This window comes from Lampetra planeri, chromosome 5, assembly GCF_965212315.1.
Source record: "Lampetra planeri chromosome 5, kcLamPlan1.2.h2, whole genome shotgun sequence".
In the NCBI taxonomy this organism is placed as follows: domain Eukaryota; kingdom Metazoa; phylum Chordata; class Hyperoartia; order Petromyzontiformes; family Petromyzontidae; genus Lampetra; species Lampetra planeri.
Genome location: NC_136111.1, coordinates 17,112,604 through 17,138,920, shown reverse-complemented (window position 1 = coordinate 17,138,920; position 26,317 = coordinate 17,112,604). Strand labels below are relative to the sequence as shown.

Below are 26,317 nucleotides of genomic sequence, written 5' to 3'. Positions count from 1 at the left end.
ACGTACGGTGAGAAAGAAGTTCAACATACATGCATACATAGATCCTACCTTCTCATTTCTCTCTCTCTATATATCTTACATCGCGGCCTCATTGCAAAAGGGACTTTTACCTCAAAGGACTCGCGCCTGGCTGTAAAGTGCACGGTTACTGATGATGGACGCACAGCCATTTTGCGTCTCGCTGCCCAACAATGTGAATAACATTTTCCCTCTTTTCCACGTTAAACCGAAAAAAATAAATCTCCACCACGACTATCGTCAAAATCTCACATCGCCCTGGTTCGTCACGCACCATCGCATTAACACGTGTTACACATCTACGCTCAACTGTGCTGTAACGGTGCTGTATAGAAGCAGCCGTGTAGGTGCGTCCGTGGACTGCACCGTCGCTCTCTGGTCACGGTGTCTACTCGTAGCGCGGCTAGCGGTGCCGGTGCCACGACGCCAGCGAACCAACGACACGTGGGTGGCCGCGCTGGGCATTCCTCCCCTCCCCTCCTGCTGCTGCTGCTGCCACTGCGGGCAACATTGCCCCCAGATCCGGCGGAGCGGCGATCGTGCCCGGCTGCCCACGGTGGCAGGTGTCACCGACCTGCAGCTTGCGCAGCTGCTTGACGGCGTCCTCGCGGCCCTTGTTGGCGCCCTCGTTCTGCGACTCCAGCTCCTTGTAGTCCGCCTCCAGCTTCTTCTTGGCGGCGACAGCCAGGGCGCGCTGCTTGCGCTCATCCTCCAGCTCGGACTCCATCTCGCGCACCTGCGTGGAGCGAACAAGCGAGGTGCGATGCACGATGAGCGAAGAGCGTGCCGCGTACGGCACACGAAGCACGCGGTGTAAAGCACAGCCCGCGCACAACTCACACAGCAGCCCGTGCAGCACTTACGTTGCACACGCATTGCGCACACACACACACATACACAAAGTACACGTGCAATCCACATGGTGCACCCTGTGCATGAACAGTACGCACATTACACACACACAATTAGCATAACACGCGCAATATAGACATAACATGCACGTACAATACATGTGTAGTGACATAGCGCTGACTGTTGTACAGCAGCTGCAACTGCGGTGGACACTTAGCGCACACGCCGTTGAGCATGTACACGGTGTGTGTGTGCCGGCAGGGATGAGGAACTGGGGCAAGGGTCACGGTAGACCTCATGGGGAAGCCCCTAGAATCCTCTGGAGGGTTCGAGAAGGGAGGCGCGGCTAGGGCGGAGCCAAGCCGCGCCGAGGGGAATAAAAGCAGCGCAGAGCGAGAGCTCCGGGCTGCCGGTTCTGGGATTGGACTCGTCTCCTCGTCGCTGTCGTCGTCGCCGCCCTCGTCACTGCCGCCTTCGCCCGATCATTGCGCAGCCGGACAGGAGTTGGCTGTCCCGGTCGACGCCATCGGTGCAACGTGGACAGGGTCGTGTCTGGGACGGGTCGTTCGTCAGCGTGGTCGTGAGAGGGGGCCTGAGTGGTGGCGTGAACTCAACAACAATAAAAGGGGAAGACGGTGCCTCCTGCGACTACCTCGTCTCCGACTGAATGTGTGCGATGCACGCCACCTGCATGCACACACAAGCCTCGAGCGAGAAGGAAGAAGAGACGCACGACACTACACATGCACGATAAACACAACACACAGCACAGCGAAAAGCACAGAGCACGCACGCACACAACCGCACACACTCGTCCCTGCCCCCGCCGCACTACAGCAAGCGGTGCCGCGCCGCGCTTGTTATCCACGGCACCGCGTGCACGACGCTCGACCGCAGCGCGGCGGCGGAGTCGGGCGCCGGAGGACCTGGCTCCGACAACTTCCGCGCGGCCTCGTCGCCCACCTGCTTGACGAGCGAGCGCCGCTTTTCCTCGCCCTGCTCGTCCTTGCCTTGCAGCTCGCGGTCGTACTGCGCCTTCAGCGCCTGCATGTTGACCTCCAGGCGCAGCTTGGCGTCCTCGGTGGCCTGCAGCTCGTCCTCCAGCTCCTCCAGCTGCGTGCGCATCTCCGCCACCTGCTGGTCCAGCGCCCGCTTCGACTTCTCCAGCTCGTGGACCTGAGGAACAACACGCACAGCACACGCGGTACGCGCACACACACACACGCGGTGCGAAAGAAGTTCAACATACATAGAAAGCACGCACGCATGCTCAGGCGCGGGGCCGTGAGAAATTTGATACAGCGAAGCGGACGAGGGGACTTATTCGGGGCGGGTGTGCGCACGTGTGAATGTGGATGCACGTGCGTCTCAGCAAAGGTGATGAAAGGGCCTGGAACGCACAGATACACAGTGGAAAGTCCAAGTGAATTCCTGCTCAGAGGAGCGTGGAGGCAGTGCACAGCTCCAGTGGCGGAAGCTCCACATTCCTATGGCAGGGGTAAATCTAGCCAAAGGACAATCCTCTGCTGGCTTCCCACAGTTGTACTAATTTCATCGAGCCCAGAGGAATTATGGGCTCAGTCAACCCCCGACCAGGATTTGAACTCGCAACCATCCAATTCTGAGCCACGAGTCAGGGTACAAGGGAAGGCAAGAACAACAAAATACCTAATGGGTAAAACCACACACATAACATCTGGCATTTGACTGCAGGCGACGATCATCTGTCACAGCCTGGCGCTGTGAGAACGGCACGAATACCAAATGTACCAACGACTTGATTTGCGCTGCGACGGTCACTTGAGTTGCGTACGGCGGGATGTTTGCAACGCGATTTCTCTCCCGGCGAGCCTTACGCTTTTGCCGACGTCGTCCTTGGAGCTCACGAGGTCCTCCATCTCGGCACGCAGCTGCTTGTTGCTCCTCTCCAGCTCCTCCTTGGCCTCCACCGTCTCCTCGAGTGCCCGCGCCAGCGACAGCGCCTTGGTCTCCTTCTCACGGGCCTCCGCCTCGGCGCGGTCGCGCTCCTCCGCGTAGCGCGCCGACACGCTCTTCTCCTCCGCCAGCATCTGCGGTGGGGTGCGGCGGGGCCAGCGCCGTCAGTGTGGGTGGCCGTCGGGGCAAACTAGCCAGTTCAGAATCTATAACGGCTCCTGCTTTGCGCTTTCACGTGCCGCAGGTTTTCGCGAGGCATTTTTTTTTTTTTTACTGGGTCGGGCTGCGTGTTGACCATTTATTTTCCGAGCTTTCGCCACGCACTGCTGTGGGGAACCTTGAGGGGTTAAAGTGTGGGCAAAGAAGCCTCGCAGTGGTGAGAGGAGAAACGCTCAAGACGTGGCCCGAACCGGATATAAAAAAAAACACACTTGAACCATTCCAGGTGAAGCCCGACAGACCACAGGAGAAGTGGTGTAAGTGAGCGCCTATGAAACCGAGAAAGAATATGAATGGGCAGGGTGGTCAACACCACATCCGTCTCCCCCCAGTGCCGATATTCGCACATCAAGGATAGCACAGGACAGTTGAAGATATCAGCGGCCACGGATACTGCTGTCCATGGCTGGAAATTAAACCCAGGCCACTGGTATCATAGCACACGTGCAAGCTACAAAGACGGTCACTGCATCGTGCGCTTTCAGATGCCATTCTGCGGCCTCCTGGAACGCTCTTCCTTCTGATGTTAGGATGCCACTGGAGCTATGCAGTTTTAAATAGAGTTTGAAAACTAAATTCTTTACAACTGCTTTTTGTTTTTAGTTTGTTGTCCATTCCCCACACCTCAGATTAGCACAGTTGGCTATGTACAGTGTGAAAGAAGTTCAACATACATCCTGAACTAAACAATTTTTATTTTACCAGGTAAGGCCCAATGAGCTATATAGCTCTTTTCAGAAGCGACCTGGCCACAAATGATAGCTCAATTTACAGCAGCCAAATGCTCTAAACGCGACCACGGGGAATGAGGCAAGCAAACTCCAAATATACAGGCGTCAAGGTCAGGATCAAACCCACGACCTCCTGTATAACAGGCAAGATATTTAACATCTCGCCATCGTGGCCCCCATACATTCATACTACGCCACTGCTCCTCTCACACGCACACACACACAGCATGTTTATGAACAAGGCCACATGGACACCGCCGGTTCCGCCCCCCCCCCCTTCTCTCCCCATCGCCATCGCGTGGAGGACCAACTGGCGAAGGTCGCGGCGCACCTGGTCAAACTTCTTCTGCTTCTTCTCGAGGTTGGACACGGTCTGCCGCTGCAGGTCAAGGTCCACGGTGAGGTCATCGAGCTCCTGCTGCAGACGGTTCTTGGTCTTCTCCACCTTGTCGCACGCGGCGCTCTTCTCCTCCAGCCGCTGGGTCAGCGCCTCCATGTCCTTCAGCATCTTCTTCTTGCCCTCCTCCAGGCCCTCCAGGGACCCCACGTCCTCCTCCACCTTCTTGCGCGCCTCGGCCAGCTGAGAGGGGAGGGAAAAGCACAAGGGCACGTCCCAGTCATCTCCTCTCCCCAAAGACGTTGCAACTGACGCTGCGCACGGTTGTGTGTGCCTGTGCGTGCCAGTGATCACCTCTGTGCCAGTCCGCACCTGTGTATGGCAGTGGGTACACAAGGGAGACGAAGGTGGTCGGACATGGTGCCGACTACCTACTCCCTCGTGTGCTGTGCTGGCCTTCATAGGTGCTCGATAATAGCACTTGCCCCAACAGTCTGTTATAAGCAATACAGGGATCTTTGTCGATGGAAGTGTATATTTGCGTGTACCACTGTATACCCGGGTGTGTCAGTGTGTACCTGCATATGCCAGTGTGTATTTGTGTGTGCCAATGCTGTGTATGCCAGTGTGCACCTGTGTGTGCCAGTGATCTCCTACAAGTGCCAGTGATCACCTGAGCGTGTAGGGAGGTCATCTGCTTCTCCAGGTTCTTCTTTGCCTCCTCTTCCTCCTCCAACTGCTCCTGGAGCCCGTTCTTCTCATCCTCCAGCTGGCGGACCTTTGTGCTGGCATTCAACTTTTGCCGCGTCTCCTCCTGCAGCTGCTCCTGAGGAGGCAGAGCGCGCGCGTCAGGTACGGCTCGCGCACAATCCACGCGCGCCAAGGTTCGCACGATCCACGCGCGCCAAGGTTCGCACGATCCACGCGCGCCAAGGTTCGCACGATCCACGCGCGCGCGTCAAGGTCCCAGAGCTATTGTCATGCGTCTGCAGGCAGCAGACAGTTTCCCTGACGAGTGACGCAGATTAAAGCCACGAGGGCTTGATGAGACCAAGTCAAGTAAACGACATTTTTGTATTAAACACGTGGCGGCTTTCTGGCACACAAATCTGCCACTCCCAAGCGCCAAAGTTGGAGAACAGATTTTTATCATCAAGCTCCTTTACCCATGGAAGCCTCACCGAATCCTGTGACTCGTTTTCAGGAGAGTCCTGCCGAGTTTGCGCATAGGAGCGGGGGGGAGGGTGGGGTGCGATAATTGCGAATGTATAGTCTCAATTACGTAATTAAGTGGGAACCTCAATGTTACACAAAACGTTTCCTTGACTGAAAAGCTGCAGCAGGGAAACGCGTTTCAGACCACGTTTGCAGCCCACTGTTCCCGAGGCTGCGAGGATGAAAGGCAACCAATGTACATTCTAGCATCCCAGCGGGCAAAGCAGAATTATATCTGTCCGCATTCCCCTGTGGAACGGATTTCGCACGCCCGCTGGCGTGAATCGATGTGTTCGGATTTCTTAATTTTCAGCTGAGCTCACGCCTGTCTCACACGGTTGACAAAAGCAGCTCACGAAAACAAAAACAGAACACAGAGGCAACCTAAAACCCTCTCCATTACCAAACGTACGCCGTTGACAACTCGCGGTTAACAATTGGCGACGGTCACAAAATAAAAACTACATTCATTTTTAAAAACTCTTAATTTCTGGACGAGTGGTAATTTGCGCGTGCGAACGAGCATGCAGGCCCGGAGGTCGGCACCTGCGTTTCTTGCAGCTGCGACTCCAGGCTCGACACCTCCTTGGCCAGCTTGTGGGCCTTGCCCTCGGTCTCCGACAGCAACGTAGACACGTTCTCCAGCTCGTTCTGCACCGGGGAGGAGGGGGGTGCGGCACACGGGGGTTCACAGTCGAATCGACGTATGCAGCAAACCAGGGCGATCGACGTGTCACGAAAGCGACTCCGTAGAATAGAGTTTTCAGTTTCAGTTTCATTTATATTTGGTATAGCCCTGAGAGCCATTCGGCTCTTGAATTGGGTGCAACCGCAACAAACAAAAACATGAACAAGAAACATCTTAGATTAGAGGGGGCCAAGATAGTGGCTCTCTTTGTGTTGTCTTGATCAGGCACTTCGCACCAACCTAGCTCTGTTATTTTGATGACGATCCAGACGAGGATGGTCATGATCACAGCAACGATAACTAGGACAGTAACAATGATGGTGAAGATAATTATCATGGCGATGAAGAAAACAAAGGATGACGATGATGATGACAATAATAACGGTCATGCCGAGTACAAGGACACCTATCGCCAAAGGAAACCATGACATCTGTAAATCGCGGTAAAACAATGGTGACGACAAAGATATGGTGACGGTGAATACAATGATTGGCGGTGACGGCGATCGTGACGACATCCTTCTTATCAATGGAGACGTGGCGCAAAAGGCTCCAGGGGGCCAACACCGCGAGGCGACCGGCGACAGAGAGAGGGAAAAATGCACGATCGTAACGACATCGACGACGACGGTTCGAGGCGCACCTGCAGCTTGGAGGCGCGATCGCCGAGCTCGGCGCGCGACCTCTCACTCTCCGCCGCCTTGACCTGCAGCTCCTGCAGCAGCCCGTCCGTCTTCTTGCGCTTCTGCTCCGACTCGGAGCGCGACTGCGCCAGCGCGCGCACCTCGGACAGCAGCTCCTGGCGCTCGGCCTCCAGTGACTGCTTCGACTTCTCCAGGTTGCCCTTGAACTGCAGTAGCAACGCCGTGGGACACAGACGCCATGGCGGTCACCAAAACGCACCATCTCAATACGCTCCTCCAACACGCGACCCAGCCGGGACAAAAACCACACCTGAACCATTATAAGTTTTGTCCGACAGACCACAGGACAGGTGCTGTTAGTGAGCACCTATTGAGGGAGACCACGGTGGCGAGATGACCATCGACCCCGACGCCTGCATATGTTCTCTCCGTGGGCGTGTGTATTTTTCTCCAGGTCTTCCAGTTTTTTCCCTCCACATTTAGAGACGTGCGTTTAGAATATTGCCCATTATAAATTTCCACATGATAAGCCACTTCATTGAGCTAACATTTGTGGCCAGGTCACCTCTGAAAAAGAGCGATATAGCTCAGTGGGCTCGCAGCAAGGGTTGACCATCCTGGACCTCGTCAGGTCTTTCCTCTTGGTTTCTGCCCTCTGGGTGCCCGCTTCCAACACCTGTCTGGGTAACCTGCCCTGACTCTAACAGGGTCCAAGTCAGGGATAGGGAACCTATCGCCGCCACATGCGGAACAGATACGGCCCACAACTTTATTTCATATGGCCCATGCCTACATGAGGTCCAGGAACAATATATACTGGTCACTGCAAGCATCCTAGCCACACTAAATCGGGTTCTAGGAAGTCAATATTTTCACGCTGGCAGCACAGCGCACTCACTCACTTGTGTCACCGCAAGGGCCTTTTGCCGTAGCTGCAACGTCCCCGCAGGAGGTATTTGAAAGTCTCTCGGCAAGGAAAAGGTGACCCACTCCCGTAGTCTAATTGGAATGTCTCCCCCACACTGGAATCGTTTGCCGATTGCGATAAAAAGATATAGAGGAGCGCGGTGGAGCTTACCCTCTTCGCCTGCTCCAGCTGCTCCGAGAGCTCCTCCAGCGTCTGGCCGTGGCGGTGCCGCATGTCCACGATGGCCGCCTCGTGGGATTTCGTCTCCTCCTCGATTGCCTTTTTCAGCTCCGCCACCTCTTGCTCTCGCTTTGTGCTGCAGGGATCGACGGACGGGTGTGTGGGTGTGTGGGCGGCCGATAGTGTAGCGACCTGAATTAAATTCCCGCTCACGCCCAACACCAGTGACGATTATCTGAACCGGACTTGGGACTCCCCTGGGTCGACTCAGCCTAAAATGACTACCTGGTGCGGTGTATATACATCACCACTAGGGAGACGAAGGCAGCCGGGCGTGGTGCTGGCCACCCACCCCCTTGTGTGCAGTTTCGGCCTTCATTGTTGCTCGCCAACAGCACTTGCTCCAACAGTCTATTTAAGGCTATACGGGGGATCTTTGTCTTTGTGTGGATGTGTGGGCGGGCGGCCACGAGAGAAGAGCGAGATGAGCGCAACGGGGGGTGGACGGAGAGGAAGGTGAATACAAAGACTCGTGGAAACACACGACTTAGGGCGGGCCTGCTGAATTGGGGACGTGCACACACCGATCTGAACCTCCATCTAGAACGCTGCTGCCATTCCGTGTTCCTGCGAACAACGAGGCGTGACTTACATGCCGAATGAAAACGCTCTGTGCTGATATTTAAAATTGAAGACGTTAACGACGCGACTATTTCACGCGAAGTTTGTCATTTTTGATCTCAAAAACTTCCTTTCTCTCAACGCAAATATTGGGCTCCGAAGAGCAACATAGACCGAGCCACAAACACCAAGCCACAGCAAATTCATCGCCGTTTCCATTCCCTCGCAATTTCCTCACTACCCACGAGCACACGCATGCACACACACACACGCACACACATACACGCGCACACATACACGCGCACACATACACGCGCACACACACACGCGCACACACACACGCGCACGCACCGGAGCTCCTGCTGGGCGGCGGTGGTGTCGAGGGTGTCCTCAAGCTCCGTCTTGAGGGCCTCGAGCTCCTCGCTGAGGTCTCGCTTCTGCTTCTCGGCCTTGTTCCGCGACGTCTTCTCCGACTCCAGGTCCTCGGCCAACTCGCCCATCTGCGACTGCAGCTCGCGCAGCTGCTTCAGGACGTTGTTCTTCTGCAGCGTCTCCTCGTCGCCCCTGCGCCCGCAACGAGCACGCGGCGCGCGTGAGCGGCGTGCGCGAGCGGCACAACGAGCACGCGCGACGATGCACGCGACCACCCCGCTCGCGACCACCCCGCTCGCGACCACCCCGCTCGCGATCGACCGACCTGGCGAGGGCAGCCTGCAGCTCCTCCTCCTTCTTGGCGAGCAGCATCTTGAGCTCGATGATCTGCTGCTGCAGCTCGGCGATCTGGTCCTGCAGGTCGGTGCTCTCCCCGTCCAGCTTGCGCTTCGCCTTCTCCAGCTCCTGCCGCGTCTTCTCCTCCTTCTTGAGGCGCTCTGCGCGGCCGCGAGGGAGGTCACGCGGGGGGCGCGGCAGGGAGTTACTGTGGCTGGTGGACGCGCTGCCTGCACTGTGCTCGGTGCCGACCACTCGTGTCCGTCCGACACGAGCCGAGCTGCATTGGCTTCCGGTTGCCGAATTAGCACTTCATAAGGTCGCGCTCATTGCACACAAATGAAGCACAATACCTCGATGATCTCGTTAAGGAGCATAAACCATCTCGTGGACTCAGGTCATCCTCGCAGCCGCTTTTGGCGAACGAGATGCGTTTCTGCGGCCGTCTGGAACACTCTTCCTTCCAATATTAGGAAGCCACTGGAGCGATGCACTTTTTAAATAATCTAGGTTGAAAACTAATTTCTGTAGAACTGCTTTTTAGTTTGTTGTCCTTCTCTCGCACCTCCCATTGGCATGGCTGGCTACGTATGGTGCGAAAGAAGTTCAACATATATGCATACATACCTGTGCGTGGCTGGGGAGAGCAGTGGCGCGGTAGTTAGCAATCTGCGCCATGAACCTGTGCCGACCAAATTTGTTTCCCACTCACGGCCAACGTCAATGACGCATATCTGAGCTGGCCCTGGTGTTCCCCTAGGTTGACTCAGCCTCAAGTGAGTACCTGAGTGCGGTGTGTGTAAACGTGGCCACTGGGGAGACAAAGGCAGTCAGGCGTGGTGCTGGCCACCCAGCCCTTCATGTTCTGTGTCGGCCTTAATAGATGCTCGCTAACTAACAGCACTTGCCCCAACAATCTGTTCAGGCTTTACAGGGGATCTTTGTCTTTGCGCCTGCATGTATACGTGTGCGTGCGTGTGTGCCTGCGTGTCTGTATCTGCGTGTGTGTGCGCCTACGTGAGTGCGGCTGGGTGTGCGTCCGTGCGCGAGCCTGCGTGTGCCTGCGCATGCGTATGTGTGCAGGGGTTCACCCTCGAGGTCGGCGATCATGGCCTCGTGCTTGTGCTTCACTTTGAGCAGGTTCTTCGCTTTCTCCTCCTCCTCTGTGAGATGCGTCCCAACCTCGGCCACGCGCTCCTCCAGCAGCTTCTTCTCCTGCACGCGTGCGGAGCGTAGAGAGAGACACGGCACGCGTGCGCCCGCGGGAGACGCGTTCGCTTCAACGGCCCAGGGACTCCCCCCCCCCCTCACCCCACTCTTCGCTACGGGTCAGCGTTAATAAATAACCCCATGATGCAATTCGATAAGAGGAAGCTAACGCCCAATTGCAGGCTCGGTGCTAGGTCACCTTCAAAGGGCACCTCCAGCTGCCACTGGGGGTGCCCTTTAAAGTGTTGAGATGCGATGTCAAGCCGGTGACGGCGTGCGCAAGACACGACGTCAAAAGCAAATCGTTATCATTACGATCGTGATTGCTCAACCGCCAAGAGCGATTGATTGTGAGCGGAAGCGAGCAACGTGCCAAACACCTTTGCGATCTTGGAGCTGTGGTCTTCCAGGAGGATGATGTCCTCCTCCATCTTCTTCACCTTCGCCTCCGTCGTCACCTTCTCCAGCTGCAGCTTCTGCCGAGCCGCCTCCTCCTCCTCCAGCTGTTCCTCCAGGTCCTGGGCGAAACAGTTGCAATGGGCGCGTCAAGGCGGATGCGCGCTTCCACGCGCGCTTCCACGGCCGTCTGCAACGCCCTTTCCTTCCGATGTTAGGAAGACACTGGAGCTGTGCACTTTTAAATCATCCAGATTGAAAACTCATTTCATTCGAACTGCTTTTTGCGTTAGGTTGTTGCCCTTCCCCGCACCGCTGATTAGCGCGGTTGGCTACCTGCGGTGTGAAGGAAGTTCAACATACATACATATATGTCACGCGGCGAGCGGGGCGGCAGCGAACAGAACTCGAACATAATTCGCCGATAACACGAAGGCCGCGTGTCAAGCAGGGTGTCGACACGACCAACCCGGGTGTTTTGAGTGTCCAAATGGCATTCAAGCACAACAAAGTGACGACGTACACTCAAACACGAGAATAAAAAGCTATATTTGACCTAGTATGGGGTGATTTCTGTTAGTGAGCAGCTACGGGAGGCCGTGGAAAAAGAATCAATCACACGTACGTCCACAATCGCAGCGGAGTGCGATAACCACTGTGCTCACCACTCGCCAAATCATGTGGAATACACAAAGAGAAAGATCACCCATATAGCTTTAACAGACTGTTAGGGCAAGTGCTGTTAACGAGCACCCATGAAGGTTGGCACGGCATACGAGGGGGGTGGGTGGCCAGCTCCGCGCCCGGCTGCCCTTGTCTACGCAGTACCGATGTTAATACACACCGCACCAGGTACTCATTTGAGGACAAGTCGACCTAGGGGAGGAGGCCCAGGACCGGTTCAGATAATCGTCACCGGTGTTGGCGATGAGCAGAAATCAAACTCGGGTCGCCGAGTTCGTAGCGCGGGGCACTAACCGCTACACACACACACACGCACACGCACACACGCACACACACACAAGATCATCCGGTGCGCGCATCTGCCAATCATATCGCACCTGCACGTGCTGCTGCATCTTCTTCTTGTCCTGTGTGAGCGACTGCACGCGCTCCTCTTCCTCCTCGACGCGCGCCTCCAGGTCGTGCAGGATGTCCTCCAGCTCCTGCTTCTTGGCGGCGAGGCGCGAGCGCATCTCCTCCGCCTCGGCGCACAGCTCCGTCTCCGCCTGCAGCTGCTCCGCCAGGATCTGCTTCTCCTCCACGAGCTACAGTGCCATCGAGAGTCACAGTTGTCACCTGTGCTGCCGCGGTCGCCCGTACTGCCCCGGTCACTCATGCACCCCGCTCACCCGTGCACCCCGCTCACAACGCTCACCCTTGCACACCGCTCACCACCCTTGCACCCTTTTCACCTTTGAATCCTGTTCACCCGTGCACCCCGCTCACAATGCTCACCCTTGCACCCGCTCACCCATCTAACCCTTGCACACCGCTCACCACCCTTGCACCATTTTCACCTCTGAATCCTGTTCACCCTTGCACCCCGCTCACCCGTGCGACCCGCTCACCTGCGCGTGCTTGCGCTCCAAATCGACGAGGTCGCACTCGGCCTTGCTCTGTTTCTCCTTCACCTTCTGCAGCTCCTCCTCCTTCGCCTGCAGCTCCTCCTCCTGCCGCGTCACCTGCAGCAGCGGCTTCACCTGCACGCAAGGAGCAGGAGGACGGCACGCGTGGCGCACAGATGGTACAAACGCGGCACACACAAACATACACGCGCACGGCACACACACACACACGGTACACACGTTAGCGGCGCACGCACATGGTACACACGTGGCACACATGCACACACACACGGTACGCACACACAAGAACAAATTTAAAAGCTGGTGCCTTCACGCTACTCAATGGACATTGGCATCGGCACTTGTCTCCAGTAGCGAGCTTAAGTCAGTGGAGGAAATTCCACATTCCTCTGTTTTCGACGTGTCTCTCCACACAGCCACAGTTAATTGGCTGATCAGCACGGTTAGCATATGTACGGTGCGAAAGAAGTTCATCATACACACATATACATGTAGCGTGGTGCTCAATCGATCTACGCTGGAGAGATGTTGGGCTGAGCCGATCACCGGCCGAGATCCGAGTTTCCGGGGCCTTCCGTGAGTGAGGCGTATAATAAATAAACATTCAGATTCTGAAGCACCCTGGCCACGGTGCCAACCCAGTCTCCGCCCCCCCTGTCCTTCGTGCAAAGTGGCCAAGGAAGGGGAGTTCCTTCACGTCCCCCTCACCTTGGTGAACATACGCCACCACTGCCAGTTGCGGAGCTTGAGGTAGGCGGCGCAGTTCCTCTGGATCACCTTGAGGGCGCTCATCTGCTGCTGCCGGCGCCCAAACGCCCTGCGCGTCACCACGACAAAACGGCGCACGCGCGGTTGAGCTGGCGTGGGTGGTGCTCACCGGGGGAGCCCCCCCCCCTCCTCGGTAAATGCACGGCACGGCTCTTGACACGAAGCTCGAGTAACGTGCTCGGACGCGTCGTTGCGCTGTCGTCCAGTACAACTACTAAAACTGTAAAAAAAAAAAAATATTTTACCAGATAAGGTCCACCGAGCTAAAGGCAGCTCTTTTTCAGAAGCGACCTGGCCACAAATGATAGCTCAACGAAGTGGCTTATCACCACGTGGAATTTTCGAGCAGCCAAATACTCTAAACGCATGTTTCTAAATGCGGCGGGAAAAACAGGAGGCCACGGAGAAAAACCCACGTGACCACAGGAAGAGAGAACACGCAAACTCCAAATATGCAACGGTCGTCAGGGTTGGGATCGAACCCACGACCTCCTGTGTATCAGGCGAGGTAGTTAACATCTCGTCACCTTGCCATCCAATTGGAAGCTTCAAATCAAGATCAATTGGATGTTTAAAGACGTCACGTAATTTACGGGTATATTAATTGGGTAGAACAGCGTAGCAAATAACGCCCCCCCCTCCCCGGCTCCCCGCTGAAACTACTGCAGGCAATGCGGAGCATCGACGACTAAAAGACGGAAGCAAAACGGAGCCCTTGCGGCCAGGATGAGAAACAACATGCACAGAGTTTACCACGCGGAGATTAGGGGAAGGAGAGGAAGAGTGAAGGTGAGGCGGAAGGATAAGGCACACGGGGAGAGCGTGACTGCGGTGGTGACGACAAGGGTGGTGGTGAGACTTCCTCCAGATCGAAGTGGAGGAGGGGAGATCGACTACACAGAAGCGTGGTAACATCAGCGATGAGGAAGAGAAAGAGGGGAGATTGTACGCGATGCTTTTTTATCCACTAACGCATTAGATTTTTTAGCCGCACGACGACTGAACCACTGAAGCGGGAGTGACTGCGGCCGCGGCAGTTTCCAGAGGCGCCCGGGTGCCACCTACTTCCTAGCGAGGTATCCGCGGCACGAGGCCTGGAAAAGGATGACGATGTCAGTGATCTTCATGTCGCGCTCCTCCTCCAGGTGGGCGAGCACGCCCGCGCGGAAGAAGATCTTGCTCTGTCCGATCCGGAAGAGGTTGGGATCCAGCTCCAGTGCCCGGATCTACCGTGAGCGAGGTGAGAGGTCATCTTTCATAGAACAACTTGAGCGGATCATGATGACGACGACGATGCATTACAGCAGTAGCAGCAGCATAAAAACCATCAGGCAGCGTTTGCCCAGCTTAAATATATGCTCCAAGCATGGTGCTGTTTCATTCAGACGCTATCGCCTCGACAGACCTGGTTTTCACCTGAGGACGGCTGCTTGCATTGTGGCCGAAACGTCGTGAGAATTATTTTATTATGTTTAATTTTTATTATTTCATTACTTCCCTTCTACGTGATTTTACCGAAAGAACCAAGAAGATGCCTACCATGAGTTCGCAGGCTTGCTTTCCGTCCATGAAACCCTTGGGAATGGCATTTGGAGTCAAGATTTCATATCTGCAGTGAGAATCCAGACAAGAGACGTGTGTTGAGGAGAGCAGTGGCTCGCACACACTGCTTGGGTGTTGATGCACCAGACAGGAGCAGTGCACGAACACTGAACAGGTGCAGGACATGAACATTGACTATGTGCAGAACTTGAACACTGGAGAGGTGCAGGAAACGAACACTGAACAGGTGCAGGACAGGAAAAGTTAACAAGTGCAGGAGACTCGCACTGAACCTGTGCAGGACATGACAACATTGGACAGGTGCACAACACGAACTGTGAACAGGTGCAGGGCATGAACACTGACAGGTGGAGGACATGAACACTGAACATGTGCAGGACATGAGAACACGTGTGGTGCACGAGAAGGCTGATCGGGTCATGCGGGGGGTCGACTAACCGCTGGCGGAACTCCTGGAAGACGATGCGGTTGGGGAAGCCCTGCCGGCAGATGCGGATGCCCTCAAGGACTCCGTTACAGCGCAGCTGGTCCAGCACGAGGTGGGGCTCCAGCTTGCCCGCCTGCGTCCAGCGACGCGTGCACAAGCAGCGCAAGTAGCACAAGCACTCTAAACTTTAACTTTTAAACTAAGCTTTTTTTATTTTATTTACCAGGTAATGCCCACTGAGCTATACGTAGCTTTTTTTCAGAAGCGAACTGGCTGAGTCGACCTAGGGGAGGCCCAGGACTGGTTCAGATATTCGTCACCAATGTTGGCCACGAGCGGGAATCGAACTCGCGTCACCAGGTCCTTGCCAGGAGCTTTCCCGGCACACTGAGGAGTGAGATGCCCCTGCAGTTGTTACAGTTTGTGCGGTCGCCCTTAAAGAGGGGTCCACCAGGGCATCCTTCCAATCCTGCGGAACCCGTCCAGTGGTCCAGACTGTTGTTATGATGTCATGTAGGACAGTCTGTGCACAAACGCCACCCTCCCTCAGCATTTTGCTTGGGAGATCATCTCTGCCCGGTGCCTTTTCTGGTCTCAGACTCTGGATCGCCTTTAGTACTTCCTCAACAGATGGCACCTCAGCCGGCCACTCACAGGGGGTAACTTCTTCTTCCAATATTTGAGACACCGCAGCCTCAGCAGGGTAATCCCCACTTTGTCCGACAATGTTTTCCATGTCGAGGGATTTCCCCTCCCCAGGACTTCACAAAATGCTCAGCAAATCTGCAAACCTCTTCCTGGGGGTCGGAAATTGGATCACCGTTTTTTCCCCTGATGGGAATAGGTGTGGGCGCTGCAGGTTACTTTTTTGATGGAGTTAAATAGTGATTTGTGATCGCGGGCCATTGAGGCAGACTTCATCTCCTCAGCAACCCGCAACCACCACCATCCATCCATACAGCGCCTCATGGCTCTCCGAACCTCCGACCAAAGGCTGCGCTAAGCCTCCTCATTCTCTGACGTGGGATGCTGTTGACGATGAGAGTGGGCCTGTCGCTTTTTCTCAGCCAGCCTGAACACCTCATCTGTCAGCCAGAGTCTCTGGGCAGGTCTGGATCGTGTACCCAAAGCAGTCATTGCAGCTGCACGAGCCAGTCCTAAACCTCACCCATTTCTCCTCGACATCTGGAGGAGTGGGGGACGATGCCAACCCCAGCCGCAAGCGATGATTAAATTCTCACTTGCAACTTTCATCAGCTCGCTGAGACAAGGCCACCTTGGGTTTGAATGGGGTCCTGGGTGTACACCCACCACCGGAGTGGAAGAATGGCAGGCGCATCTTACAGATGACAAGTCGATGGTCAGTGGGCAGATCAGCTCCACGGTAGGTCCTGGTGTCAAGGACATGGGCTCGCATCCGCTGTTCCATCACTACGTAGTCCAGCAGATGTTCTTGCTTGGACCCGGCATGCATCCATGATGTTGTGTGGATGCGTAGATCCCGGAACAGCGTGTTGGTAATTACAAGCCCATGGGCTACACAAAAATCTAGCAGCTTCCTACCATTGTTATTGAGCTGATCTGGCCCATGCTTTCCAATCACTTCAGACCAGGTGCCAGCATCATGACCAACTTGGGCATTGAAGTCGCCCAAGATGATGACTCTATCCCGAGAGGCCACTTTAGCCAGCACCTGTGACAGGAGGTCATTGAAGCCATCTGACTCATTGGCCTTGCCTGCATCCCTCCACGGATGTTCGTCTTCGGTGGGGGCATAAGTAACCACGACCACCACTCCTTGCCTCCGGTTGATGGGAAGGCAAGCCCAAAGTAGTCTGGAGCTTACAGCTTCCCACACCTCACCGCCACGCTCCCACGCCCCCTTCATTCTTTTGTTCAGATGAAGAGTCACTCCCTGTTGTCTCCTGCCCCGAGGAGAGGACTGTCCACCCCTCATGTTGGCAGGAGCCAGAGCCAGTCCACCGGACCTCCTCAATATCAAAGAGATCCAGGCGGTACCGGTCCAGCTCTCAACAGAGGAGTGGCAGCCTCTCCTCCGCAGTGAGCGTTCGAACATTCCACGTGGCCACCCTCAGTGGTTTTTTGTTGTTTCTGGAGGAGCCCCTAGGGTAAAGATTCAACCTCCTGGCTCCGCCAAATGGGGTTTGGCCAGGAGACGTCATAGATGCCTGTTCCCCCGGGGCCTCCGGCACAAACTTATTAATTATATATTTTATACGTGGTTTTGTGGTAATTCATTGAAGGCGGAGGGGTTACCAGCCCCTCGCACCCATCCAGAGCCCTCATTTGGCCACTGTGGTGGTTCCAAATGCCATGAAGGGAATGGTCAATCTAAATTTGCCCTCCCCCCATGGCACTGCCCACCACAGCGTTTCCGTCTGGCACCACGAGGAGGTAGGAGGTTGTTTTTGCCGGACTCACACAGACACACGTGCACGTACACGGCCAATACAGCTCTGAACTGACACATGGGGCCCGCGTCCACGGCAACAAGACAGGGCAGATCTCAGCGCCGCACGCACGTACACACACGCACGCACACACACACACACACAAACGCACCCTCTTCTCGTGGTTGGGGATGATGCAGCGCACGAAGTTGGGGTTGGTGTTGCGTAGCGTGGCCATGAGCTTGGACAACTGCTCCTTGTAGAGCTGTCCCACTGTGCGGAACATGCCCTTGCGTGTCTTGTAGGTCGAGCCGAACGCCGTCTCCGCCATGCCCGACACCTGGTCCAGCCCCACAATGCGGTCCACTGCCGGTTGGTGAGGGGGGGGGGGGGCACCACACGGCGTGGGTGAGCGTGGCTACTACCACCGCAACCGGCCCCAAAACGGGCTACCCGCCCGCCCACCAAATGCAGCCACCGCGAGCTGCTGGTGTGGTCTACGGTGTTGTCAACACCCTCAACCACCCACCCCCCCCCCCAGGCGCCCACCCATTTATCTCTGACCCCCCCCCCCAGCCGACCTTTGTGTCGGCTTCAACGCGTGTGGTTTGTTACATCTCTTCCCACTTGGTATCGCGGCTCAAGGGGTTAATCGGGAGGTTCATTGGAAGGTAACGGTCTCCTTCACTCTCAGGTGCTTCAGCTCTCCCTTTGCTGGACAGGTACGCATCGCGCGTGCTCCATCTATGCCACTGGCAAGCGCAGACTACAATTTGCTTCGTGACCCAAATGTTAATTTGAATTACTAGGAGTCATTAACCGAGAGCAATAGTAAATGGAAAGCCCCGTTTAGCCTTTCTCGCTATGCAGCATTGTCGAGTCAAGTGCTGGAAACGTTTAATTTCATTCGTAGGCGGCTGGGTAGCCAGGTGGTCAGCATGCGTCACAATGAGCCAGTCTTGATATAATTATGGCAGAAAAGCATGAAATAAATGCAAATCCTTTGTCAGCGAGCGCTATTCGTAGGATGGTTCAGCGGCCAGTTTCGCGGGCGCCGTTATCAAGAGCGTGCAGTCTGCCGTTATCAATGCACGTTAAAGGAGCGCGATGTCGCTTGCAAGAGTGGGTTCACGATGTGACGTGTCGCAATGCAAATGAAACCGCATTTGAAAACCTACACGAGCACATTTGGTAGTTTGCGCCGTTCTTATCATGCAAGGCCATCGCGAATGGGGCCGTATTTCGAAAGTATTACCCCGCAATTGGGGGCGTTAGCGGGAGATTTGCCAGTAAAAAAATGTCAAACTCGTAAAATTTTGCGGAACGTGACGCCGGCACACGTGGCCCCCATTGTTTGTTTTTTTGTTCAAACAACATCCAAGAATATTTAACGTTCACTACGAAGCAGACAATGGTGCCTATTCACGGTTATCGAAACCCACAGCATTCACCAGGGTGACCACTGGGCTCGAACCACAAACCACTGTTAAATATCCTATCACCATCGTGATCAACCAGGTCTCCCTTCGGTAATTGATATACAGTCATTATTCTGGGTCTCGCCTGCTTAAAAAAGACCCTGACGTTAATTGTATGAATTACATTGCAACTTTCACACTCTATAATTGGATTATTTAAGCAGGATATTTCCCCGTATTGACTTTCAAAACGTTAAGCTATTTTACATAATAACAAAATCCGCAAATTGTCAAATACGAGATTATTCATGAAAATATTAAGCCTCAAAACTAAAAAAAATTAGCTGCAAAGTTTTCCCCAGAGATACTGTAAGCAAAGCTTACTCTACAGGCTGGTCCCGATGTCTTGTGACCCCCCCCCCAATTAATTGACGCCTAACTTTTCCCCCCCTTCTTTACATATTTATTTCTGCGCTTAAATAAACCTTACTTAAAAAATATATATTAATATTTTTGAGAATTAAATGGGGGTCACGTGACATGATCTTGACCACCCTGTCAACCACATACCCTGCTTCCGTGTCGCAAGCCAGTCGCAGCTCTGTGGGTACTGCCCCCGGAAGATCTCACTTGTTGCGCCCGCTATAAAGTCACCCCGTTACAATCGCTGAAGACCACAGGCTCCGTCCCCCCTCTGTTTACCATCTCACTCGGCGTACTTAAAATGACTTGATGAAACCCAGCGTTTGCCGCCTGTGAAAGAGGCAATGCTGTTTCACGTGTCAAGGGGTTTCTATTCACCTCCTGGTTAAACAAAGGTGGCCAACCGACTCGACTCAGCTTTGCAGCCAGACCCTGCACGACCGTTCTGTGCCGGGGCCACCGCTCGTTGTGCGGGAAATGTGGCGAGAGGAACACAACTCGGACCGAACTCAAACTCGGTTTGTTGTCCTTCCCCAGAACCTCCAATTAGCAACGGTTGGCTACGTACGGTGCGAAAGAAGTTCAACATGCATACATATATATATCAAAACTCGTGGTGACCCGGAGACGATTTACCAAAGAAACGTTCATGCAGCGGTGAGAACTCCGGAGTTGCGCCTTTATTACCAGCGCCGGCAATGCAGAGTGCGCAGCTCCGTTCTTTGGTAAATGCACTCGCGCCGATTTTGCGCCTCGTATGTTCGCTGTGAGATGGAGAGGCTGGGCAGAATATGTTTGCAAACCCCCCCCCCACCTCCCCACCGCCTGCCCTCCCCACCCCCAACCAGCTTCCGCGCCATGGCGAATAGAGGAATGCATAGTAGCGTCTCATGGGGGCGAGAAAGCGCAGCGGGTTTTTTGGCACTGAGATATCACGCCTGCCACGAAGGCTGGCCGCACGGCATCCATTACAATGGCATGAGCAACGGAGAGATGGATTAAAAAATCGGGTTAGGTGAAGAGCGTGGACCAAGCCAGCATTCCGGGAAGGTGGCCAGCGCAACCTCCCCCTGCGATGATTAGCGCCAGCAGACAAAAAAAACCTGCGGTAGCACCAACTCCACGTTACTGCACCACAGTCCGGTTTAGAATAGCGAGGGTAAAATTTATATTTTTTTGTTGTTGTTTTAATATTCAAAGTCTTTACACGTTGCACTCAATTAAAATTATACACGTTACGTTTAAATCGGAAAAAAATCCCTGCACGTGCGATTTTTAAATCGCTTGTTTTTTTATTGTGCAATAGAAGCTAGTGCTTCCGCAAATTTATACCGACCCTGACGCCGACAAAGCCCGTTTCACTGCATTGACAGCAGTCACCTGGTTGATTGTGAAGCACTGGGAAAGTGTCATAGAAATAGGCTCTCTGAATGCCCTGTATTTCTGCAAGACATGCCAGCGGGGGGGGCCAAGGGAGACAGGCACACGCGCTCTGTAAGGCCCACTTCGCAGAACGCACACACGCGTGCGCGCGCACGCACGCCAAGAGAGAAGCGATGAACACAAACACACACGTCAACATTCAACAGAAGCGTGAGCGACGACAGGTCGGGAAAGGAGGGGGGGGGGGGCTGGGGGGAAAGTCCAACAGAATCCACTACAGATAAACAAGGAAAGCGACATCAGGGATATTGAAACGATCACTGGACAATCGCGGACCATTACCCAAGCTCACAATCGAGCGAGGGTGTGCAAGAGAGTCGCCATAAAGATTCGAAATCGTAGAATGGTGCCCTACTCTCAGTGTGTGCTGTTTCGTCACTCGGGGTCGCTGTGCACGCTACCAAACCATTATTTTTGTGCACAAAAGTTCAGTCGTTGTAAACCAAGTGCTAGTTTATTATCTGGCCAGGTGGAGCTATGGGAAACGCACTTGATTCGGCCAATTATTCCTACCACTTTAGTGACTAGTGTGCTTTTTCAGAAATCAACGGTGCTTGTCCTCTTGACAGACTGGTGCCCCCTCCACAGCCATGTGGGAGCTGCCAGTGGTGATGAGCACAGTCCCACAGCCATTAATACATTGGGGCACACTTTGGCTTTTCGATAGTTCTTCTATCTGTGTGTGTGTGGGGGGGCGCACAGGTGGTACACGTCTGCTAGTCATCTCAGTCAACCCATGGCACCTGGGTCTGCCCCGTGACCTCCTGCCAGCGAGCCTTTGACACTTCACGTGGCCTCAAAGTGCACAAAGCATGGCACAAGCGCCGTGGTGTGAAGTCAATGCGTTTTTTGTTGTTGTTCCGTGTATGTATTGATGTATCTGTATGCGTAAGCAAGTGTTTATATATGCACATGTGCATGTGTTTAAGTGTCGTAAAACTATGATTACTTTCTGCCATATCCGCTCTTAGTACAGCGTCTTGGAGAGGTTTTTCGTTTGTCAAGTCACACGAACTGCAGGCCACGCTGTGTTTCTTGTCCTTCCCCCCGCACCTCCGATTAGCACGGTTGGCTACGTATGGTGCGTGAAAGAAGTTCAACGAACACACGTGCGTACGAACCTCGACGGTAATAATGCGGGCTCCGAGCCCATATAGACGAAACTAAGGAGGGAGACTTGCAAGCGACAGGAGCAACAACGCTGATGCGGATTAGTCAAAGCTAAAGGCCCTCATGCACACAGCGCCAGCGCTGACAAAACGCTCGCCAGGTTTGGGTGCGCTCGCGACGCAGCCGCCCGCGTTCGCCGCTCTCACCGTCCTTCCAGAGCTCGGCAACAAATCTGTCGGAGGACTGGTGTAGCAGCGTGGCCACGTTGTCATTCAGAGGGTCCATGTTCTTCATCAGCCACTCGTCAGACTTGTAGTCCACCTACGCAGGGGGATGCGGCAAGCCAGGCATCATGCCATCAGCATAAACATCGCAAGCGTCGAACACCAGCCACCGCACACCACCGTCATTGCCACCAGCCGACACATACTTAAAGATGTATGTGTCGGCTGGTGGCACTGCATCGCGGGCTTTCAGATGCGCTCCTGCTGCTGGCTGGAACGCTCCTTCCTTCCGATATTAGGAAGCCACTTGAGCGATGCACTTTCAAATAATCTAGATTGAAAACTAATTTATTTGAGACTGCTTTTTGTGTTTAGTTTCTTTTCCTTCCCCCGGCACCTCCGATTAGCATATATAGCTATGTACAATCCAAAAGAAGTTCAACATGAAAAAATAAGAATAGGTTTTACCCTGTTAAGATGGTCAAACAGCAGATAGAAACCTTTTGCAAGGAATCAAGTCTGCATTAACCACATGTTCTTATGGTGAACATGTAAATAAACATGCTCTGATAATATATGCATTGTCTTTGACACGGATTGGCCAACACCATATAGGGCCTAGTCTCAACATAGACAGAAATGTGCCTCCGGGCTCTGGAGACCACCTGGAGAAGATTCCAGGCGTGTGTTGACAATGATGGCGAGCAGGTGGAGACTTACTCTTTGAAGCTATTAACAAACATTTGTTATCATGTTACAGTGTATTCTCCGTTCTTTTTCCATTAAAAACGATGATCCCATATAAGTATTAACAGTTTTTGAAGCACCCTGGACATACTATCACCATTACAACCACCACCACAGTACACGGACCAGAATCTGAATATTATTTATACTGGATGAATTCAGTATATTGGAATAACCACTGCACATCATGACCACATAGCAACAAACCATCACACACCAAACCACAGCATACCATCACACACCAACCACCACATACATCAGAATCACACAACAACCACCACAGCATCACCAGCATACACGCGTATCATACATCACCGCACACAGCGAGCACAGACCACCAGCAGAGTCACACGCAAGACATACCACACCATGCACAGTGTAGAAACTACACAAATTAGACATCTCTCCTTCATTTATAAACCGCCTCGTTTAACTGTAACTGCGGACAGGTGAAGAATATGATGGATATTGTAGAGGAGGTGGATGAACTTTGACCATACTCTTAGCTTTTTCGGTAAAGTCACCATGTAGGTAAAAAATTAAAATTAATAAAATAAAATAATAAAAATCACGACGTTTCGGAGGCAACACAAGTCTCCGTCATCAGGTGGGACCGTCACAGCCAGATTTGCTGTATCAAGATACTCCGAAACGTCGTGATTTTTAAATCCTTTATATTAAGTTCGCTTGCTTGCTTAGGACCGTGCAAATCTTTCGGTCGTTTTTTAACCCACTTCCCGTGATCCAATCGAGCTGACATTTTGCGCACAGACTCGTTGTGCGTGACAATGCATTTTCGTGAAAAAATTTTTCCAAAATTTTACACTGTTTAGGGAATTTTTTAAAAATATTTAATTACCAATTGCTTAATGGTGCCATGCAATCATCTAACCCATAGGTGGCAGCCATCTCAAGCCAGAGGACGAGAGGACTCTAGCCGCCCCGATGCCACGCATATAAAGGATTTATAGTGAAAAACTTTGTTTTTACGGGTTTACTTGTTATTATTTTATTTTATTCATTTCAATTTCATTTTTTTACCTACGTGACTTTACCGAAAAAACTAAGAGTATGAATCCTTGCAGTCACGAAAGCCTCAAATCTAGAGCTTTGACCAGTTGGCAACAGAAAGAAACCATGTTAAGTCTCTAAAAAAGAATAGGCTTTACCCTTTCTGGAAATAATGCAGGTGGTGTTAAGATGTTCAAACAGCGAGGAGACACCTATCCACAAGGCATCAAGTCTGCATAACCACACGTGCGTGTGGCAAAATATGCAAAGAAGAATGCTTTGACAATGTAAGCACTCATCTTCTTGGTTCTTTCGGTAAAGTCACGTAGAAGGGAAATAATAAAATAATAAAAACAAAACATAATAAAATACAATTCTCACAATTTATTATCTCCCTTCTTCGTGACTTTACCGAAAGAACCAAGAAGATGAATCCCTGCAGTCACGAAAGCTTTAAATCGAAATTTAATGCAAGTGTAATGTAATAACTCGGCGGGAGACGACTTCACGGGTAGCACACTCTTTTATTTCACCAACTATAGTTACACGGGTGACTAACACCAGCTATAGTTACTCGGGTGACCAACACCCACTTAGTTACATGGGTGGCTAACACCAGCCTAACCCACACGGTTCTCCTGGCTACACCAACACGGGCTCTTACGCCCCGTAGCCTCTCGGAACACACCCAGCCGGGGTGTCCGTCTCGACTCTGGGTCCCACAGTCCCGACCCACATGGGCGTCGGACCACGGGTCCCACAGTCTCACCTCCGAGCCACACAGGGCCCCGGTCCTGACAAGGACAGCGGGACAAGGGGTCTCAGGGCACTACTTCTTCAACTCCGTCTTCAATCTTCAACTGGTTAACAACCACACCGAGTGCTCCCGCGCGTCCTCTTTTATGTCCATCCTGCGGACGTCGCTGAGAGCACCCATCCCATTTGACCAATCACTGCGCGCTGCCCACGATCCCCTTTTCTCACCTCGTATCAGCGCGCACAATCCCCTACGCCGCGCCGCCCCGTACTCACTCACTCCCGGCGCGCGCGTCAACACCACCACTACATAAGCACTGTTCTTGAAACTGTTTGGCCTACACCAGAGACGGCCTCCTTTATGACCTTGTCTCTGCACAAGTGTTAGACGAGAGACCGACAAAAGACGAGCAGCAGCACAACAGCATTGCAAATATCAGCGCATTGACAGCTCGGGTTGAGCAGTTATGAAGGGTCCCATAGAGAGGATAAGTCTCATTTGCAAGAGTGATCCGGGTCACGATATTGCCGAAAGCAAAACGAAAAACGAACCGCAATGAAACAACTAAATAGACATCGGCGCAAAGACAACTGTGGCCTTCAGATGCCCACCGACATAAGGGCCAGGACTTGTTTTACACAAGATAACGCGCATCGGCGAAGCTGCTCAGGGGCCCACCTTGCCGGCGTAGTGGATCACGCAGAAGTCCGCCTTGTCCTTGAGCTGCTTGGCCTTCATGAACTTGGAGTGGGTGCCCTGCTCCTGGATCAGCTTTTCCACGAACGACTTGTCCGTCGCCTTGGGGAACCAGCACTCCTCGTCCAGCAGCGCCAGGATGCCCGGCGGGTTTGCCTGTCCGGCACGACGCCGCAAGATACAGTTCACTTACGGCTCGGGGCGCATGTGCAGCTGTGTGCGTACCGATGTGTGCCCCTGGGTGTGCGCATGAGTGGGGTGCGGGGTAGGTTAGTGGTTAGCGCGCTACGCTACGAACCCGGAAACCCACGTTCGTTTCCCGCTCATGGCCCACACCAGTGACAATTATCTGAACCGGTCATAGGCCTCCGATAGGTCAACTAAGCCTTAAAGGAGTACCTGGTGCGATGTGTAAATATTGGCACGAGGGAGGCAAAGGCGGTCGGGCGTGGTGCTCGCCACCCACCCCATCTCGTGTGCCATTCCGGCTTTCATAGGTGCCCGCTAACAGCACTGCCCCAACGGTCTCTACGATCGTGTCGCTATGTCTACGAGCGTGCAATGGTGTCTCTGAGTCTATAAGGGTCCCTATGATCATGTTGCTATCTCTGTGAGCGTGCAATGGGGTATCGATGAGCTCTGCGGAGTCTATGAGGGTTTCTATGGTCGTGTCGCTGTCTCTGCGAGCGTGCACCGGTTTCTCGATGAGCTCGATGCACGGCTGCAGGTCGAGCCCGAAGTCGATGAAGTTCCACTCGATGCCCTCCCGCTGGTACTCCTCCTGCTCCAGCACGAACATCGTGTGGTTGAACAGCTGCTGCAGCTTCTCGTTGGTGTAGTTGATGCACAGCTGCTCAAAGGAGTTGAGCTGCGACAAGAGAGAGGGAGGGAGGAGAAACGGGCGTGCGCTCATCAGTGTCAGCGCCCCGCTGAAGCTCGCCACGCTGCATTGTGGGGGATCCACCACAATGCCGCGCTGTATAAAATACTCGGGGTGTAGCGGCTACGTCGAATCATCGATCAAAATCAGAATCTCTAGTGATACTGATGGGCTTTTTTTCACAGATGTC

At 53.6% G+C, this 26,317-nt stretch overlaps 1 protein-coding gene across 8 annotated transcripts in view; it reads right to left on the bottom strand.

Moving 5' to 3' along the window:
- The window catches only part of LOC144719035 (myosin-10-like), a 79,716-nt gene that overhangs the window by 11,700 nt on the left and 41,699 nt on the right, over window positions 1–26,317 (bottom strand). For all 8 annotated transcript variants that reach the window (XM_078594775.1, XM_078594779.1, XM_078594777.1 and 5 more), the window contains exons 15-36: window positions 25,942–26,115; window positions 25,230–25,403; window positions 22,019–22,133; window positions 17,591–17,784; window positions 15,019–15,140; window positions 14,557–14,626; window positions 14,083–14,243; window positions 12,958–13,066; window positions 12,232–12,363; window positions 11,722–11,928; window positions 10,645–10,782; window positions 10,147–10,270; window positions 9,045–9,216; window positions 8,699–8,911; window positions 7,718–7,862; window positions 6,639–6,845; window positions 5,854–5,958; window positions 4,766–4,918; window positions 4,087–4,335; window positions 2,727–2,939; window positions 1,834–2,046; window positions 593–754 (exon numbers count right to left, since the gene is read on the bottom strand). In XM_078594775.1, the coding sequence (XP_078450901.1) occupies window positions 593–754; window positions 1,834–2,046; window positions 2,727–2,939; window positions 4,087–4,335; window positions 4,766–4,918; window positions 5,854–5,958; window positions 6,639–6,845; window positions 7,718–7,862; window positions 8,699–8,911; window positions 9,045–9,216; window positions 10,147–10,270; window positions 10,645–10,782; window positions 11,722–11,928; window positions 12,232–12,363; window positions 12,958–13,066; window positions 14,083–14,243; window positions 14,557–14,626; window positions 15,019–15,140; window positions 17,591–17,784; window positions 22,019–22,133; window positions 25,230–25,403; window positions 25,942–26,115 (3,552 nt within the window). The remainder of the gene's footprint in view (window positions 1–592; window positions 755–1,833; window positions 2,047–2,726; window positions 2,940–4,086; window positions 4,336–4,765; window positions 4,919–5,853; window positions 5,959–6,638; window positions 6,846–7,717; window positions 7,863–8,698; window positions 8,912–9,044; window positions 9,217–10,146; window positions 10,271–10,644; window positions 10,783–11,721; window positions 11,929–12,231; window positions 12,364–12,957; window positions 13,067–14,082; window positions 14,244–14,556; window positions 14,627–15,018; window positions 15,141–17,590; window positions 17,785–22,018; window positions 22,134–25,229; window positions 25,404–25,941; window positions 26,116–26,317) is intronic.